Below are 14,044 nucleotides of genomic sequence, written 5' to 3'. Positions count from 1 at the left end.
TTGGTGGTGGTGGTGGTGGGGCTTGAACTCTGGGTCTGGGTGCTGTTCCTTGAGCTGAGCTCAAGGCTAGCTAGTGCTTTACCACTTGAGCCACAGCACTACTTCTGGTTTTCTGGTGTTTTACTAGAAATAAGAGTCTCACAGACCTTCCTGCCCTGGCTGGCTTTGAACTGTGATCCTCAGATCTCAGCCTCCTGAGTAGTTAGGCTTACAAGTGTGAGCCACCAGCACCCGGCTGTACATTTCCTTTTAGACAATGTTATCCCTTCCTTGGCTCTCTCCCAGTTTTCCCTTCCCCCGCTTACAAGTTGTATCATTTATAGTACCGTACTACCACTGCATTTGTTTGTTATCGTGGGACTTTAAATACTAAGACTTAAGGATATCTGAACTTCTATTTTCAAACAGCATATTTTCCTTAAAAAAAATTGAAAGTTGGCACACTATGTTTTCAGTTTCTTTTTCCGTGAGTGGGGGGGGGGGCATTGGAGTTTGAACTCAGAGCATAACATTTGCTAGGCAGGTGCTCTACCATTCAGCCATATCCTTAGGTGTTTTTACTTCAGTTTTCATGTATAGTCATGTGTGTGCTCCTCCTAATGGTACAAGGAGTACTTTTCAGCACTGGAACTTTACAACAATCCGTGTGTGCATGTGTATGTCCTTAGCTTGAAGTCAGGGCCTGGGCTTTTTTGCTTAAGACTAGTGCTCACTCATTTGAGCCAAAGATCCACTTCTGGTTTTTTGGTAGTTAATTGAAGATAAAGAATCTTATACACTTTCCTGCCTGGGCTAACTTTAAATCACCATCCTTAGATCTCAGTCTCCTTACCTTAGTAGCTAAGGATTATAAGCATGAGCACTATCTCCTGCCTGGCCTTGCATTTTTTTGCCTGAGGTCAGCCTTGGACTTTGTTCTATCCATGGTCTCTTAAATAGCTAGGACAAAGATGTATGCTAAAATGCCCTGGTTCACTGATTTTTCACTTTTTGCTTGGGGTGGCCTGGTACTATAATCCTCCTGATCTCTGCTCCTGAATAGCTGGGATTATAAACAGGAATATTCATGCCTAGTTTATTTTGTTTTAAATATAAAGTTGGGGCTAAGAGTGTAGGTAAGCGGTAGAGTCTACTTACCATTTACAAACTGTTTTTTGTGGGGTTTTTTTGGTCATGGGGCTTGAACTCTGGGCCTGGGTGCTGTCCCTCAGCAACTCAGCTCAAGGCTAGCACTCTACTACTTGAGCCACTTCGTCACTTCCAGTTTTATGAGTGGTTTATTGGAGATAAGAGCCTCAAGGACTTTTGTGCCCGAGCTGGCTTTGAACTTCAATCCTCAGATCTCAGCCTTCTGAGTAGCTAAGATTACAGGCGTGAGCCACCAGCACCTAGCTGCAAACTGGGTTTTGATCCATAGCACTTTAATAAGTTAGACAATTGTCAGAGATAATTTACTGCAACTATACTATTGCCCCTAGGATGCAAGTGATAGCTTTAGCTCATTGTTTTAGTTGAGAATAGGAGAAAAATGAGAAAGACTTAGTGATAGGGGTTGAGAAAACACTCTATACACACAGTATGTTTCAAGGGTGAGTTTAAAAATCAGGAGAGCAGGCTAGTTAACGTGGTTTGGAGCTCCTCCTAATGGTCCAAGGAGTACTTTTCAGCCCTGGAACTTTAAAACAACGGTGAGACTCCAAGGGGGGAAATGGTGAGGAAACGGTAGGTCTGTCCCAGGAACAGCTTGACAGTGAATATATCAGGTCGGCTTTAAAGTCACACTGTGCATTTATTTGCTTTCAGTTAACATATGTAGAAGAAATGGATGAGAAATTAGGAAGAGAATGTTACCTTGAAGAAATGATTTGGAAAGAGAAGTTAAATGCCTGCACCAAGCCCATGATAGCTACGCTTACAAGGAGGTCATGTAGTAGGAGGCTTTGGTAGTGCCAAGTGGCACCATGATGATTCGGGGGCAATGGAGGGAGTCTCTGGACAGAAAGGGCCTGCTCTCAGGCTACGTCTATTCTAGGGGAAAGTACTATCTGTTGATTTAGTAAATATGGTTTACAATATAGTTTTAAATTTAAGATATAGCTTTAAGACAGAAAAGAGGTGGATTTGTCAATAAAATTGATAAATGTGAATTTAACATGTGAATGGTATGTGTTTATGCAAGAGAAAGCTGTACTAATCTCCCAAACAGGTAACTAACATGTAACTACTCTTCATTTATTTTTTATGCAGACCTTGGGTCTTGAACTCAGAGATTGGGTTCTGGCTCTTGAGCTTCTTTTGCTCAAGGATAGTACTCTACCACTGTAGCCAAAGCTCTATTTCTGGCTTTCTGGTAGTTAATGGAGTCTCATAGACTTTCCTGACCAGACTGGCTTCAAACTTTGATCCTTAGAGTTCAGCCTGCTGAGTAGCTAGTATTACAGGCATGAGCCACTAGTACCTGGCCCAATATTCCTCTTTAAAATGCTGATGAATTATGGATGCAGAACTGGCAGGTCAACCAACCAGTATTTGCTCTTATACAGTGATATCCTGGCTCATTATGACTGCCTTTCTATTAGGAACTGGCTTATTATTCTTACATGTCAAATCAATGGGTTATTCCATTGCTTACTTACATCAATTTAAAGGTTTCACAAATCCTATGCTTGAGGCCCTGTCTCTGGTTCCATCTGATAGTTAACTGCTTCTTTAAAGGCTGTATCACTAGCGTTAACTGCTTCTTTAAAGGCTGTATCACTAAGAGGTTTCCAGGAAGCTTGAGAAGGGAGGGTTTCACAGAGGCCTGGGGATTTAGCTCTGAGGAAGAGTGACTGTTTAGGAAGACTTCATACCTCCATCAATGAAAATCTGGAAATATGAGTGGCTATTTATCCTATGTTAACTTGGAAGTAAAAAAAAATTAGCTTAGATGCACACACTATGAGTATGAAACTTGGTTCCCAAAGATGATCTTAGTAATCATGACAGGAAAGAGAAATGTTTCTACAATGACTTCAAGATCTCAATACTTTAATCGAAATTATTTTCTCATCAATGTGGCTTTTTTTTTTCTACAAAGTTGAGGGAATTGGGAGAAGGGAAGGAAAAGCCAAACAACATCTGTCAGTCCTTTCCAGACTTATGAAATAACTCTGCTTTAACAAAGTTCATCATTAGACATAATTTGGTAACATTTTCTTAGGCATCTATTGGCTTTTAAAAAATATAAAGTAGTTTAATACAATATCCTGAAACACTGCCAATTTACATCCCTTTTGCCTTTGGTCTCAGAATTCAACATTAGGGTATAATTAACACTACCTGCTTATTTACCTGGTAGATGTGCTTGTCTTCTCTACTGTGGACATGAGTCTTGCAAACGCATCAGTCACTTTGAGGCTTGAGGTGGAAAGTTCCAGCTTAGAAGTTGTTAATTCATACAACTCTGGATCCACACCTTGTAGTATGAAATGACAGTCAGTGATGGCAAACTGCCTGGGTTACTCAATTAGCCACAATCTAAGATGCAGCAGCAATGTTCTGTAAACATCTGAGCCTCTCACAAGTTCAACCCATTTTTAGAACACTGTGATACTGTGTTTATTTTTTAAACACAAAAATAAAACTACTATTTTTTTAAAAACTTGTAATTTGAATTACATTTATTTTTAAATTTATGTAGTACCTGCTTCCCAAATATTTAAAAAAAATTCTACCTTCTATAGAAAACTCTCAGCTTTGGATTATTGTCAGTGTTTCATAAATAGAAACTCTAGTTTTAAACTCTCAATTTTTAACTTTTGAGCTCTCATCTACTTCCCTAGCCATTTTTTCTTCCTTATTTTCTTCTACAGCAAGAGACTTGGAAGCTAATACAAACCTCAAACATAGTTAATGATTTGGTTATTCTACATGACTGTATTTACTTAATATATTATAAACACATTAAAAACATGAACTATTACTCAAATCATCAAATGACCATATTGTTCTTTTTCAGGTAGAGGTGGGAAGGAAAAAATAGTTTCAGAAACAGTGACATCAAAGCACTACTCTAACACAAAAATTCTTACCTCCAGGTTATATTTCTATAGTCTTATATCTAAATTTAGCAGCCTATAGTTCTTAAAATTCAAAAGGAGCCTAATTTAGAGAACTGAAATGCACAAGTCTACAATTAAAAATCCTCCCATCTTCACAAAAATGATTTATGATTTTTATAACTGTAATATAGGCTTATATTAAATGATTACAGAAACACTAGAAAAGCTAAATATTTTAACTTACTCTAAACTTTGGGTAATAAATATACTCCAAAAAAATTTTTTTAAGGGGCTGGGAAGGTGGCTCAGTGGTAGAGCGCTTGCCTTGCATGCCTGAGGCCCTGGGTTCGATTCCCCAGCACCACATAAGCAAAAAGAAAACAAGCCGGAAGTGGCGCTGTGGCTCAAGTGGTAGAGCGCTAGCCTTGAGCTGAAGAGCTGAGGGACAGCACCCAGGCCCAGAGTTCAGGCCCCATGACTGGACCCAAAAAAAAAATTTTTTTTAATACTATTCTCCTTGATTCTACCAAATTAGAGTAGAAACTTCAGTAGTTGTACACTATAAAGAAAAGCAGACTGTAAAAAAATGTTTTACTCAGTGTTGCATGTCTGCCTGTCTGTCTATGTATCTGTCTGTCTATGTATCTATCTATCTATGTATTATCTATCTATCTATCTATCTATCTATCTATCTATCTATCTATCTATCTATCTATCTATCTATCTATCTATCTATCTATCTACCTCTTCAATTTTTACTTGTTTGGAGAGGAGGGGAGTTATAGGCATTTCAGTTGTCTGTGGTGGCCTTGAACTCCTCAGCTCAAATGACCCTTCCATCCCTGCCTCCCAGGTAGCTGGACTATAGGTGTGCATGGTTGTACCTGGCTGGTTTTATTTCTTTTAAAAAAAAAACCCTGCAAGATTGGATTATAATCAAACCTATTATACCTAACAGACATATTTACACTAACAAACTCCCTCTTTTTAGGATATTTCGAGGTAAAAAAAAATCACAATTGGCTTCTTTCTCTGTAGATGACTGGCATATAAACATAGAACTCAGATGTTTACAGAAATTGAACAAGCAAAAGCGGCTTCCATAGTTATCAAGTCCAAGGGAGGAAGGCTATAGAAAATGTAAGCTGACTCTTCCAAGTTCTCAATATTTCATTAAGGTATAGTTTCAAAGTGTACTTATTAAATGGTTTCTCTGGTTCTACAGTAAATATACGGACTGCATTTAAATGCACAAATGTACAAAATCATGTCTATAAAGGGATTCAACAAACCCCAGGCATTTTTCCCCCTCTACTATTAAAGGTTAGACTGCAAGAAATTGAAGATTAAGTTGATGTCTAATCATATAATGCAGAATAAGTAATTGCATTCTGACTGCCATCAGGAAAGTGCAAGGAAAATCTTAGTTGGGCTTATTAGATACTGGCCACTTGGCTGTCACGTAGTAAAGTGGCTCATTAAAAATAAGGCGACAACAACAACAACAACAAGAAACCCTAAAAGATCACTCCCTCATCTTCCTTTTGCTAAACAAATAAATATAACCAAAGGACTCTTAAAATCCACCATAACAAATATGGTTCAAGTCTTCTGAAACAAAGCAATTACCTAGTATACTCTAATAATTGGAGAATACTTTTTTAATGAAGTTTTTTTTCTCCCACAGAACCTTAATGAGGCATAGTTTAATTACATAATTAAAGCTGGCTAACCAAGTTCTACGCCAACCTCCTAAGAATCACACACAAACTAACCGCAAGCTAAGACAAAATGACTTTCCCAGAAACAAGTCAGAAAAAGTGCAAGCAGGTGGTAAAATGTCACTAAGGCAGGTGTTGACACCTGTAGCTTGATGGTAAGTTTTAACAAAACCTAATAGCAATAAAAAGCCAAAGCAAATCTATTATAATCAAATTTATATAGCAGCTAGAGCATATTAATGGAAATACTTAATAGAAATATTTAAATGGCTCCAAGTAAAAGAGGACTGAATTTTGACTGTGCTAATTCCACTCTCATTATAGCTCTATGCTTTTCAAACTGCTTGCTCTTTGTGCAGCTGTGTACACTGAGACTGACTGCCAGCTCAGTTCTGTAATGTCTTTGTGTTGCCAGATTATTTGTGTTCCTATGGATGGCTTTAAAATGAGTTTTTATGTAAGCAAAAATTAAATCTAAGTCAAAATTTAGATATCCAAAAGAAAAAAAGTAGCCTCATAACCTGTAATTAATATAGGTTATGACTAAATAGCAGCAAATTTTAAATGGGAGCTTCAGAATTCTTGGGAATATATTAATAAAGGAAATTTCCCCCTTATTTTGGCAATTTTTTGGCTGCTCCCTTATTATTCCATTAAGTATTATAAAATGTCATACAATTTTAGTTCATTCCAAAGATTGAATTAATAAGTAATTTAAGTAAATAGTAAAATATCATCTTGAAATCAGAAGCAAACAGACTGGCTTTTTTAATATACTTGTAAAATCTTGAAAACAAAGAAAAAGGGAATGAGGAGCTTAGACTTTAGAAAAGTGCAGGGGCTCGGGCTTCACGGGACACTTTCCTAACTAGATCTGAGAAGGGCATCCCGGATCCCTAGCTTGTCCACAGCCGACTGTAATTCTCCCCACATATTCCACTATGTTTCCTAAACTGTTGGAAGTGGGTGACTGGTCTATCCAGTGGAATAGAACAAATTCCCAGTAACTAAACTGGCTGTGAAACTGGCCACTGGTTGGGCACAGAGGGATCTTCACTGTGCACTCAGTAGCCAGCATTCATATAGCACCTAGTGGTTGGCTGATAAATACTGGGCATTATTACCAGATCATCATTTGGGATAATAAGGACTCATTAAAATCAAATACACTGTAACATAAAAATGACATTATAACTTTTAATCTTTTATTTAGTTAGAAAATGGCAAAGTACATTAGTCCTTAGGTCAATAAACGAAGCCTCTGTGTAACAGCATTCCAGTAACTTTTAATTTCTATCTTTTAGTAACTTATAGCAATTTTTTCTACTATTCTGTTAACGTTTATTTTCCTCTATGAGAAACCAGTAGTGTATTTTCTACATAAAAATAGTATTTCTGTGTCAGATTATCTAAATTATGTGCTAGACTTCAACATTCTGGAACCTAATTATGTATTTAGCAGCACTAATAAACAAAATGCTAGAATCTGTAAAGCTTCCATCATTACAGGTACTATGTAAAATCTTTGTTGTATACTACTTTTTGTCATTGTTGTTTTGGTCTTGGGGCTTGAACTCAGGTCCTGGGCACTGTCCTTGAGCTTTTCTACTCATGTCTAGCACTTTACCACTTGAGCCAGATTCACTTCCAGCTTTTTTTGGTAGTCAATTGGAGATCAGTCTCATGGACTTTCCTGCCTAGGCTGGCTTTTGAACCTGATCCTCAGACTTTAGCTTCCTGAGTAAGTAGGATTACACCGTGAGACACCATGGCTGACTACTAAAATATTCTTATATTTCTACTCTTGTACTTTTCCTAATGGTTTTTAGAGACTATGCCCTTACAAAGAAGCATGTAAAAGTAATTTTCTATTCTGAAGGGGTGAAAAAAACTTGTCCTGTTTTTACGATATCAGGTCTGTATAATACTAGAAACTACTGTTAGCTTTGAATACTACACTGAGAAGGTTTTTTTAAAAAGATATATTTTACCAAAGTTATTTGTTGTGGTCAGATACTAGAAAAGAACAGGTAAATGAAAAAGTATTAAAAAGACATAGAGAATCCAATCTACTTGTTTCCTTGTTTATAGGAAAGTCGTGTTGTGGTCATGCTTTTAGTAAATCAATTAGAATTGTGGTTTTAACACTCTGCTGACCTGGGATTGTGGTGCTGCTGCTAGAGCTACTGTCATCCACGGGCCCAAAGAAATCAAGGTTCAGAAGAGTGGAACCTCCACTAGCTTGAAATTCAGTGACCGTGTTGGTAGGCAGCCACACAGAAGGGAAGCCAAGGGAGGAGGGGTTATGTGTAAAAAGGGGTAAGACACACACTTGAACATGCAGGTTATAATTAGTAATCATTACACATCTTAAAAAAATCAACATTAAAACAATGTGTACAGTATTAGTTTTTCACCACTAAGGACATTTCTAAAGTAACAATTTAATTCAATGTACATTTTCTCATGTACAACGTAAAGAATGTAACACTCAGAAAAGTTTTGGTTAGTTCAGTTCTCTCAAAACTGAAAGCCATACCAGAAAGACCACGGGGAAAGCGTACCCGTTAAAGGGAAACAATACTTTAATCTCAACCCAACATTAGATCACTGTACATGCCCAAATAAATCTTTCATGTTAGTAATGTTGGTTCCTAATTAATGATTAAAAGCAACAACACAGCTGTCAGTTTTAGGACATGCACCAATACATCAACTTAGTTTTATTTTTATAACATAAGGAGTGCCATAACTGCTCTACCCTGATGCACAAGCTGTACTGTTCCCCTTTAACTCTGCAACAGTAACCAGAAATAGTATACAGTTTTAAAGAAGTTGGTTGTTAATAAAAAGCACTATGATTTGACTGAAGACACCAGACAACATCAAAAGGTGCATCCAGGCTTTCCTTCAGCGCTATGTTATTCAATTGGATGCTTTCCAGATATCCTAGGACCCCAGCTATAAGACAAAACTCAGTGTTTTAGACAATGGTAATGATAATTGCCACTGAGATGATGATGACAGGTATTCTAGACAATGACTAAATAATTTAAGTAGCACAGGAGTAGAAGTAACTATATCTCAGGGTCCACTAGAAACTCATGGTGTAACCAGTAGCAATTAGCATTGTGTGTTAAAGACCCCGTATTACTAGAACAAGTTACTCCTTTTTCAGATTTTTCAATTAAAGCCACAAGCAACATCAGTGATCTCTGGAACTGCCTTACTAGAATCTGGAGATAAGTTTTAAAAAGGGATCAAGAAAATCATTCAGTTTCCATTTGCATGTAAGTGCTCTATAAAATATTATTAAGTCTGAAAACTACTTTGAGTCAAATATGGATTTATCTGCACAATGTTTTTGGTTAAATAATTGTGCTTTGAAGCAGCCTGTAGCCACAAGACTTTGCATCCACAACAAAACAAAACAAAATCCCCTAAAACACCATAAAGTAAAACTACAGAAAAAAATTGACACAAATTTGTTCTAGCTAAAATATCATTTAAACTATCTACGTATTGAGGAAAGAAAACAGGCTTATTTCTGCTTTAAGATAAAGAAATTAAAACTTTACTTTGCTAATACTAATTATATTTGGACATTGATACTGTTGATAATAGCAACAGTTACTATTCAGAAAGAAAGCCTGAATTTCCAAAGAGATAAGAAGTTATGTTCAAACAAAAAGGGAAATCAGCAGAGAGAAGTTTGTCTGAACTTTGTAGCTTTCTTAGCTCTAGCTCTGGTGCTAGAGGCTCTAGGGAGAGACGTACCATCTAAAGGGTTAGTAAGGCCGCTGCTACTCCAGTCAAACTGGACGGGGGGTAGAGACTCCTAGAGTTGAAAACCAAAAAATCAAAATTAATCAGTACAGGTGTAACAACAAAGAATCCTTAAAAAAACAAACAAAAAAACTATTATAGCAAGACCTAATATTAGGCAAGGAAGTACCTACAGACAAAATTGGGATAACTTAAAACTTCAGGTTACTTGCAAGTATTACCACAAACTAAAACTGCAAAATTTATGAACAGTTCATCTGACAAGTGGAACTATATTACATTTTCAAACAAATTTATGGACTTATTCTATGTCACAATTTCAATGTATTCACAAATCACAATTTAAACTATTAGGTTGATTACAAGAAAAGTATTTTAAAAATTAGTGATTAAATTTATTTTAAAGGACTAGTCATTTAAAATTTCTTAACATAAATATAATGCCATTAAGTATCAAACTGGAAGTAAGCTGAATTGTTAGTGTTACTAAATAATTAATTGTATAATCTTGTATAATTAATTTAGTTCCTCTCCTACATATAAAATGACAAGGGTCAAAGTCCAAGGTCTCTAGTTCTTTACAACTTTCCAATCTCTCCCCGCCCTCCCCCCCTCCCCATTTGAGCCACACTTCCAGCCTAACTCTCTGCCGGTTAATTGGAGCTAGAGTCTTTTGGACTGCCTTTGAACCAATGGTCTGTCCTCAGCTTCCTGAGTAACTAGGATTATAAGCATAAGCCATCGGTACCTGGCACAACTTTCTGATTTCAAAAGAAATTATGGGCCTATATAAATGGAGCCTACATTTTTTTTAAATGTTGATTTCAGAAATTTAATTCATTATTCTTTTACCTTTTTTGGAGAGAGTCTCACTATGTTGTAGGGTAGTCTCAAACTTGTTATCTTCTTGCCTCAGCCTGCTAAGTGCTGAGATGGTGAGTGTACAATACTTTGTCAGATGTTTATTTCATCAAGTTCTCTGACTTAGAAGTTATTTAATCAGATATCAGATTTTTTTTTCCTGAGGCATATTCTTGCCATGTAGCCCAGGCTGGACTTGAACTCACAAACCATTTGTTTCCCAAGTACTGAGATTATAGGTGTATAGTATCACCCAAGAATTTTTAAGATAATGAAAAAGAATTATCAAAACTAATTTAACCTAAGTTTGCTAAACATACCAAGATAAACAAGGTTAAATATAAAATGGAAGGCAGTTTGGAAACATTTTAAAAATTAGCAGTCACATTTTAAGAATAGAATGAGAGGCCAGGTGCCGGTGGCTCACACCTGTAATCCTAGCTACTTAGGATGCTGAGATCTGAGGATCATGGTTGAAAGCCAGCCTGAGCAGGAAAAGTCCATGAAACTCTTGTCTCCAATAAACCACCAGAAAACTGGAAGTGGTGCTGTGGCTCAAGCGGTAGAGTACTTGCCTTGAGCTGAAGAGCTCAGGGACAGCACCCAGGCCCAGAGTTCAAGCCCAACGACTGACAAAAAAAAAAAAAAAAGAAAGAAAAAAAGAGGAAAAATTTGTATTTTTATTTGTCTTTCTTGCTTTGAAGACAGTTAACTTGCATATTAATAGAATCTTCAGTTGCCTTTTTATTGATTGATACTACTTACCACTATGCTTTTTAAAAAAAATTAGGCATTATGAAAACTCTATACTTTTTTTTTTTTGGTAAAGAAACTTTTCTGTAGGACGGGAGCATCTTGTCCTATATTAATACCATTTTGATACCTGGGTTACCAAAGATAGAAACATTTTGTATATCAAACTGACCTTTAGTAGAAATGCCTGGAGGTTGAGGAATGTGTACAGGAAGTATAACATTAACATTAAGGGTACAGAGGTTAAGCTAGTAGGGGAGAGGGGAGTATCAACTATTACAATTCTTCACGATAGAGATGGAAGACTGCTCAGCTGTTGACTGCTCAAATTTAGATGAAACTACCCATGTGACAGTGATATAGAAATACATACACATATTATGCCAATATTTTTTCCTGGTTTTTATGTTACACTGTAATTATGTACGATATAACCACGGGAGACACTGGTGAAAGGACACGGGCTATCTCTGTGCTATCTTTGTAACTTCCTGTGAATCTATAATTATTTCAAGTGGGTTAAAAATAATGCTGGAGAAATCATAGTTAATCTTCAGCTTAAGCAGAAAATTAACTAAATTCAACTTATTTCACTTTTGGGTAAGCTAGGAAGATGGAAAACAAAACACCTAAGCAAAACATAAAAACCTAATGACATTTCACAAGAAGTAAGCCAATGGCTTTAAGCAGGCAATGGCTTTAAGCAATGTACTATGAACAATTACTGCTACAGAGACCAAAAGCACTAAGGAAACAAAGTCATAACATAAAGTAGAACAGGGAAACTGGAGAAGGGAGATTTGGTTTCTAGGCCTAGATGCCACTGATGATTCTGAGTAATCATATAGCCTTTCCAAATATGTTTGCTTATTGAAAAAACAAGGAATGGTATCAGATAATCATGTTTTTTTCCAGTATTAAAATCCTGATTCACAACTAAAATAGTCCCATCAAGTGGCTCAAGGAAGGAAGCTGCTTATAGTGACTAGGTGGATAACTCTAGTCAAGGTTAACTCTACTGCAGTTAATAGTGTGGTTGCGTATTAATTGCACTGGCAGGGGAATCAATAATGGCATCATGAGTAATAGTATGCTTTTGAAATTCAGTAGATAAAATAAACAACAGATATCACTGCTATTTATTACATGAGCTATTATTATACTTGAGCTATCTTACCAGGTAGCAGTAGCTTAGAAAAAAATATCAATTGTTTTGGAAACAGGGTCTTGCTATATATAGTCCAGGCTGGCCTCCAAGCCTCCTAGCCTCAGCCTTCTGAGTTCTAGGACTGCAATATGTGTCATGATGTTCAGCCCATTAAGTTATTAGTAAGCTTTTAATTATTTATTTACCTAGACAGGATCTTGCTATACAGTCCAGTCTGGCTCAGAACTTGCTAAGTAGCCTACATTGACCTTAAATTCATGATCTGCCTTTAGCTTTCTAAGTACTGAAATTATAAGCATGCATCAACCATGCCTGGCTAATAAGTCTTCAAATTTTCTAGTAAGAGATGCAATGATCACAAGATTGACAAATCCACCCCAAATTGGTGATTAAGAAAAAACAAAAACCAAAGCCAAGTCATTGGGTAGCCAAACTAGGATAGAATAGGCAGACCCCAAAAGTATGTAGTCATCATGGAAATTATAACAACTGTGCTAAGTTTGATAGTCACTGTTTAAGAATACATGTTTTATAGGGGAGAAGAGGGAGAAAAATGAGGTACTAAGTCTTTCCTGACACAATTTGTTCAGCTTCTAACTGTAGAGGCCATGACTGTTTCATTTGAAAAATAACAGCATTGAACAGTATTACTGCATGGCCTACAACTAAAATTATATACAGCATGCCTAAAACTAGAGTTAAGGAAGCAAGCAAAACAATAAGTATATTATAAAAGCTCCATTTTCAATAAATGTACTAAGTACATACTTTCCTAATAAATAACATTGTAGGAATAAGAATGTTGATCAAGGGAGAAATAGAAATGCACTGTGGGAGAGATACTTTTGGAATCTACCTGGATAAGGCAGGCCTGTGAGAGAAGTTGACAGCAGAAGGCAGGATAAGGAAGGTAACCGAGGACAGGTTCTACCTACTGAGTTGTTTTGTCCAAACCATATTGTTTGCTGTTCAATCACCAAAAATCCAGGCATTGTACTCACCAGGCCCCCTTGCCCACTAATTCTATACCAGAAATAATCTGACTTCAAGAATAAACCACAGGGTAAGACCTGCATTTTACGTCTTTTCTATAGTATGTTTTCAAAACATTAATTCTGCAGGGGTTAGGATTCCCCACTCCCCTGCTAAAAGGATTGTGTGACCTGTAAGTTTGAGAAATGTGATATGCATTTCCAAGTGTGATTATGAAGACATGATATATTTCCAGATTTTACCCTAGAAGCTTTCTGTAGTGATTCCTGGGGATTTGTGTGTAACAGAACATATTTTAGGAGAAAAGCTGTTCAAATGTCAGATATAATTGAAGAACATATTTTGGAAATGGTAATTTTCACTTCAAAATATTTATGCCCTAAAAGTAAGCAAAAAAAAAAAATAGTCCATTTTTCCCCAGATAAAAAGTGAGAGAACCAGGTAGGTGCTGATGGCCCATGCCTGTAATCCTAGCTATTCTGAAGATCTGGAGGACTGAGCTTTGAAGCCAGCCAGGGCAGAAAAGTCTGGGAGACTCCATCTTCAGTTAACCAGAAAAAATGCTCGACTGGAGGTGTGGTTCAAGTAGTACAGCACCAGATGAGCAAAAAATGCTCAGTAAGAGCTCAAAGACATGAGTTCATATTCTGGTGCAAGCACAAAAACAAGTGAGAACTGAATAGTAAACATAGTGGGCTAAACAAGGTGAAGGATAAAGG

General features: G+C 36.7%; 1 protein-coding gene across 5 annotated transcripts in view; it reads right to left on the bottom strand.

The window, feature by feature from the left end:
* The window catches only part of Aftph (aftiphilin), a 68,413-nt gene that overhangs the window by 3,913 nt on the left and 50,456 nt on the right, over nucleotides 1-14,044 (bottom strand). For 4 of the 5 annotated variants that reach the window (XM_013022512.1, XM_013022511.1, XM_013022514.1 and 1 more), the window contains 3 exons: nucleotides 9,542-9,602; nucleotides 7,922-8,005; nucleotides 3,334-3,457 (listed from right to left, as the gene is read on the bottom strand). In XM_013022512.1, the coding sequence (XP_012877966.1) occupies nucleotides 3,334-3,457; nucleotides 7,922-8,005; nucleotides 9,542-9,602 (269 nt within the window). The remainder of the gene's footprint in view (nucleotides 1-3,333; nucleotides 3,458-7,921; nucleotides 8,006-9,541; nucleotides 9,603-14,044) is intronic. The other variant, XM_013022515.1, reaches the window with a different exon arrangement.

This window comes from Dipodomys ordii, unplaced genomic scaffold (assembly GCF_000151885.1).
Source record: "Dipodomys ordii isolate 6190 unplaced genomic scaffold, Dord_2.0 Scaffold63, whole genome shotgun sequence".
Lineage (NCBI taxonomy): Eukaryota > Metazoa > Chordata > Mammalia > Rodentia > Heteromyidae > Dipodomys > Dipodomys ordii.
Note: the sequence above shows the minus strand (reverse complement) of the source record. Positions and strands in the feature narration are given on the sequence as shown.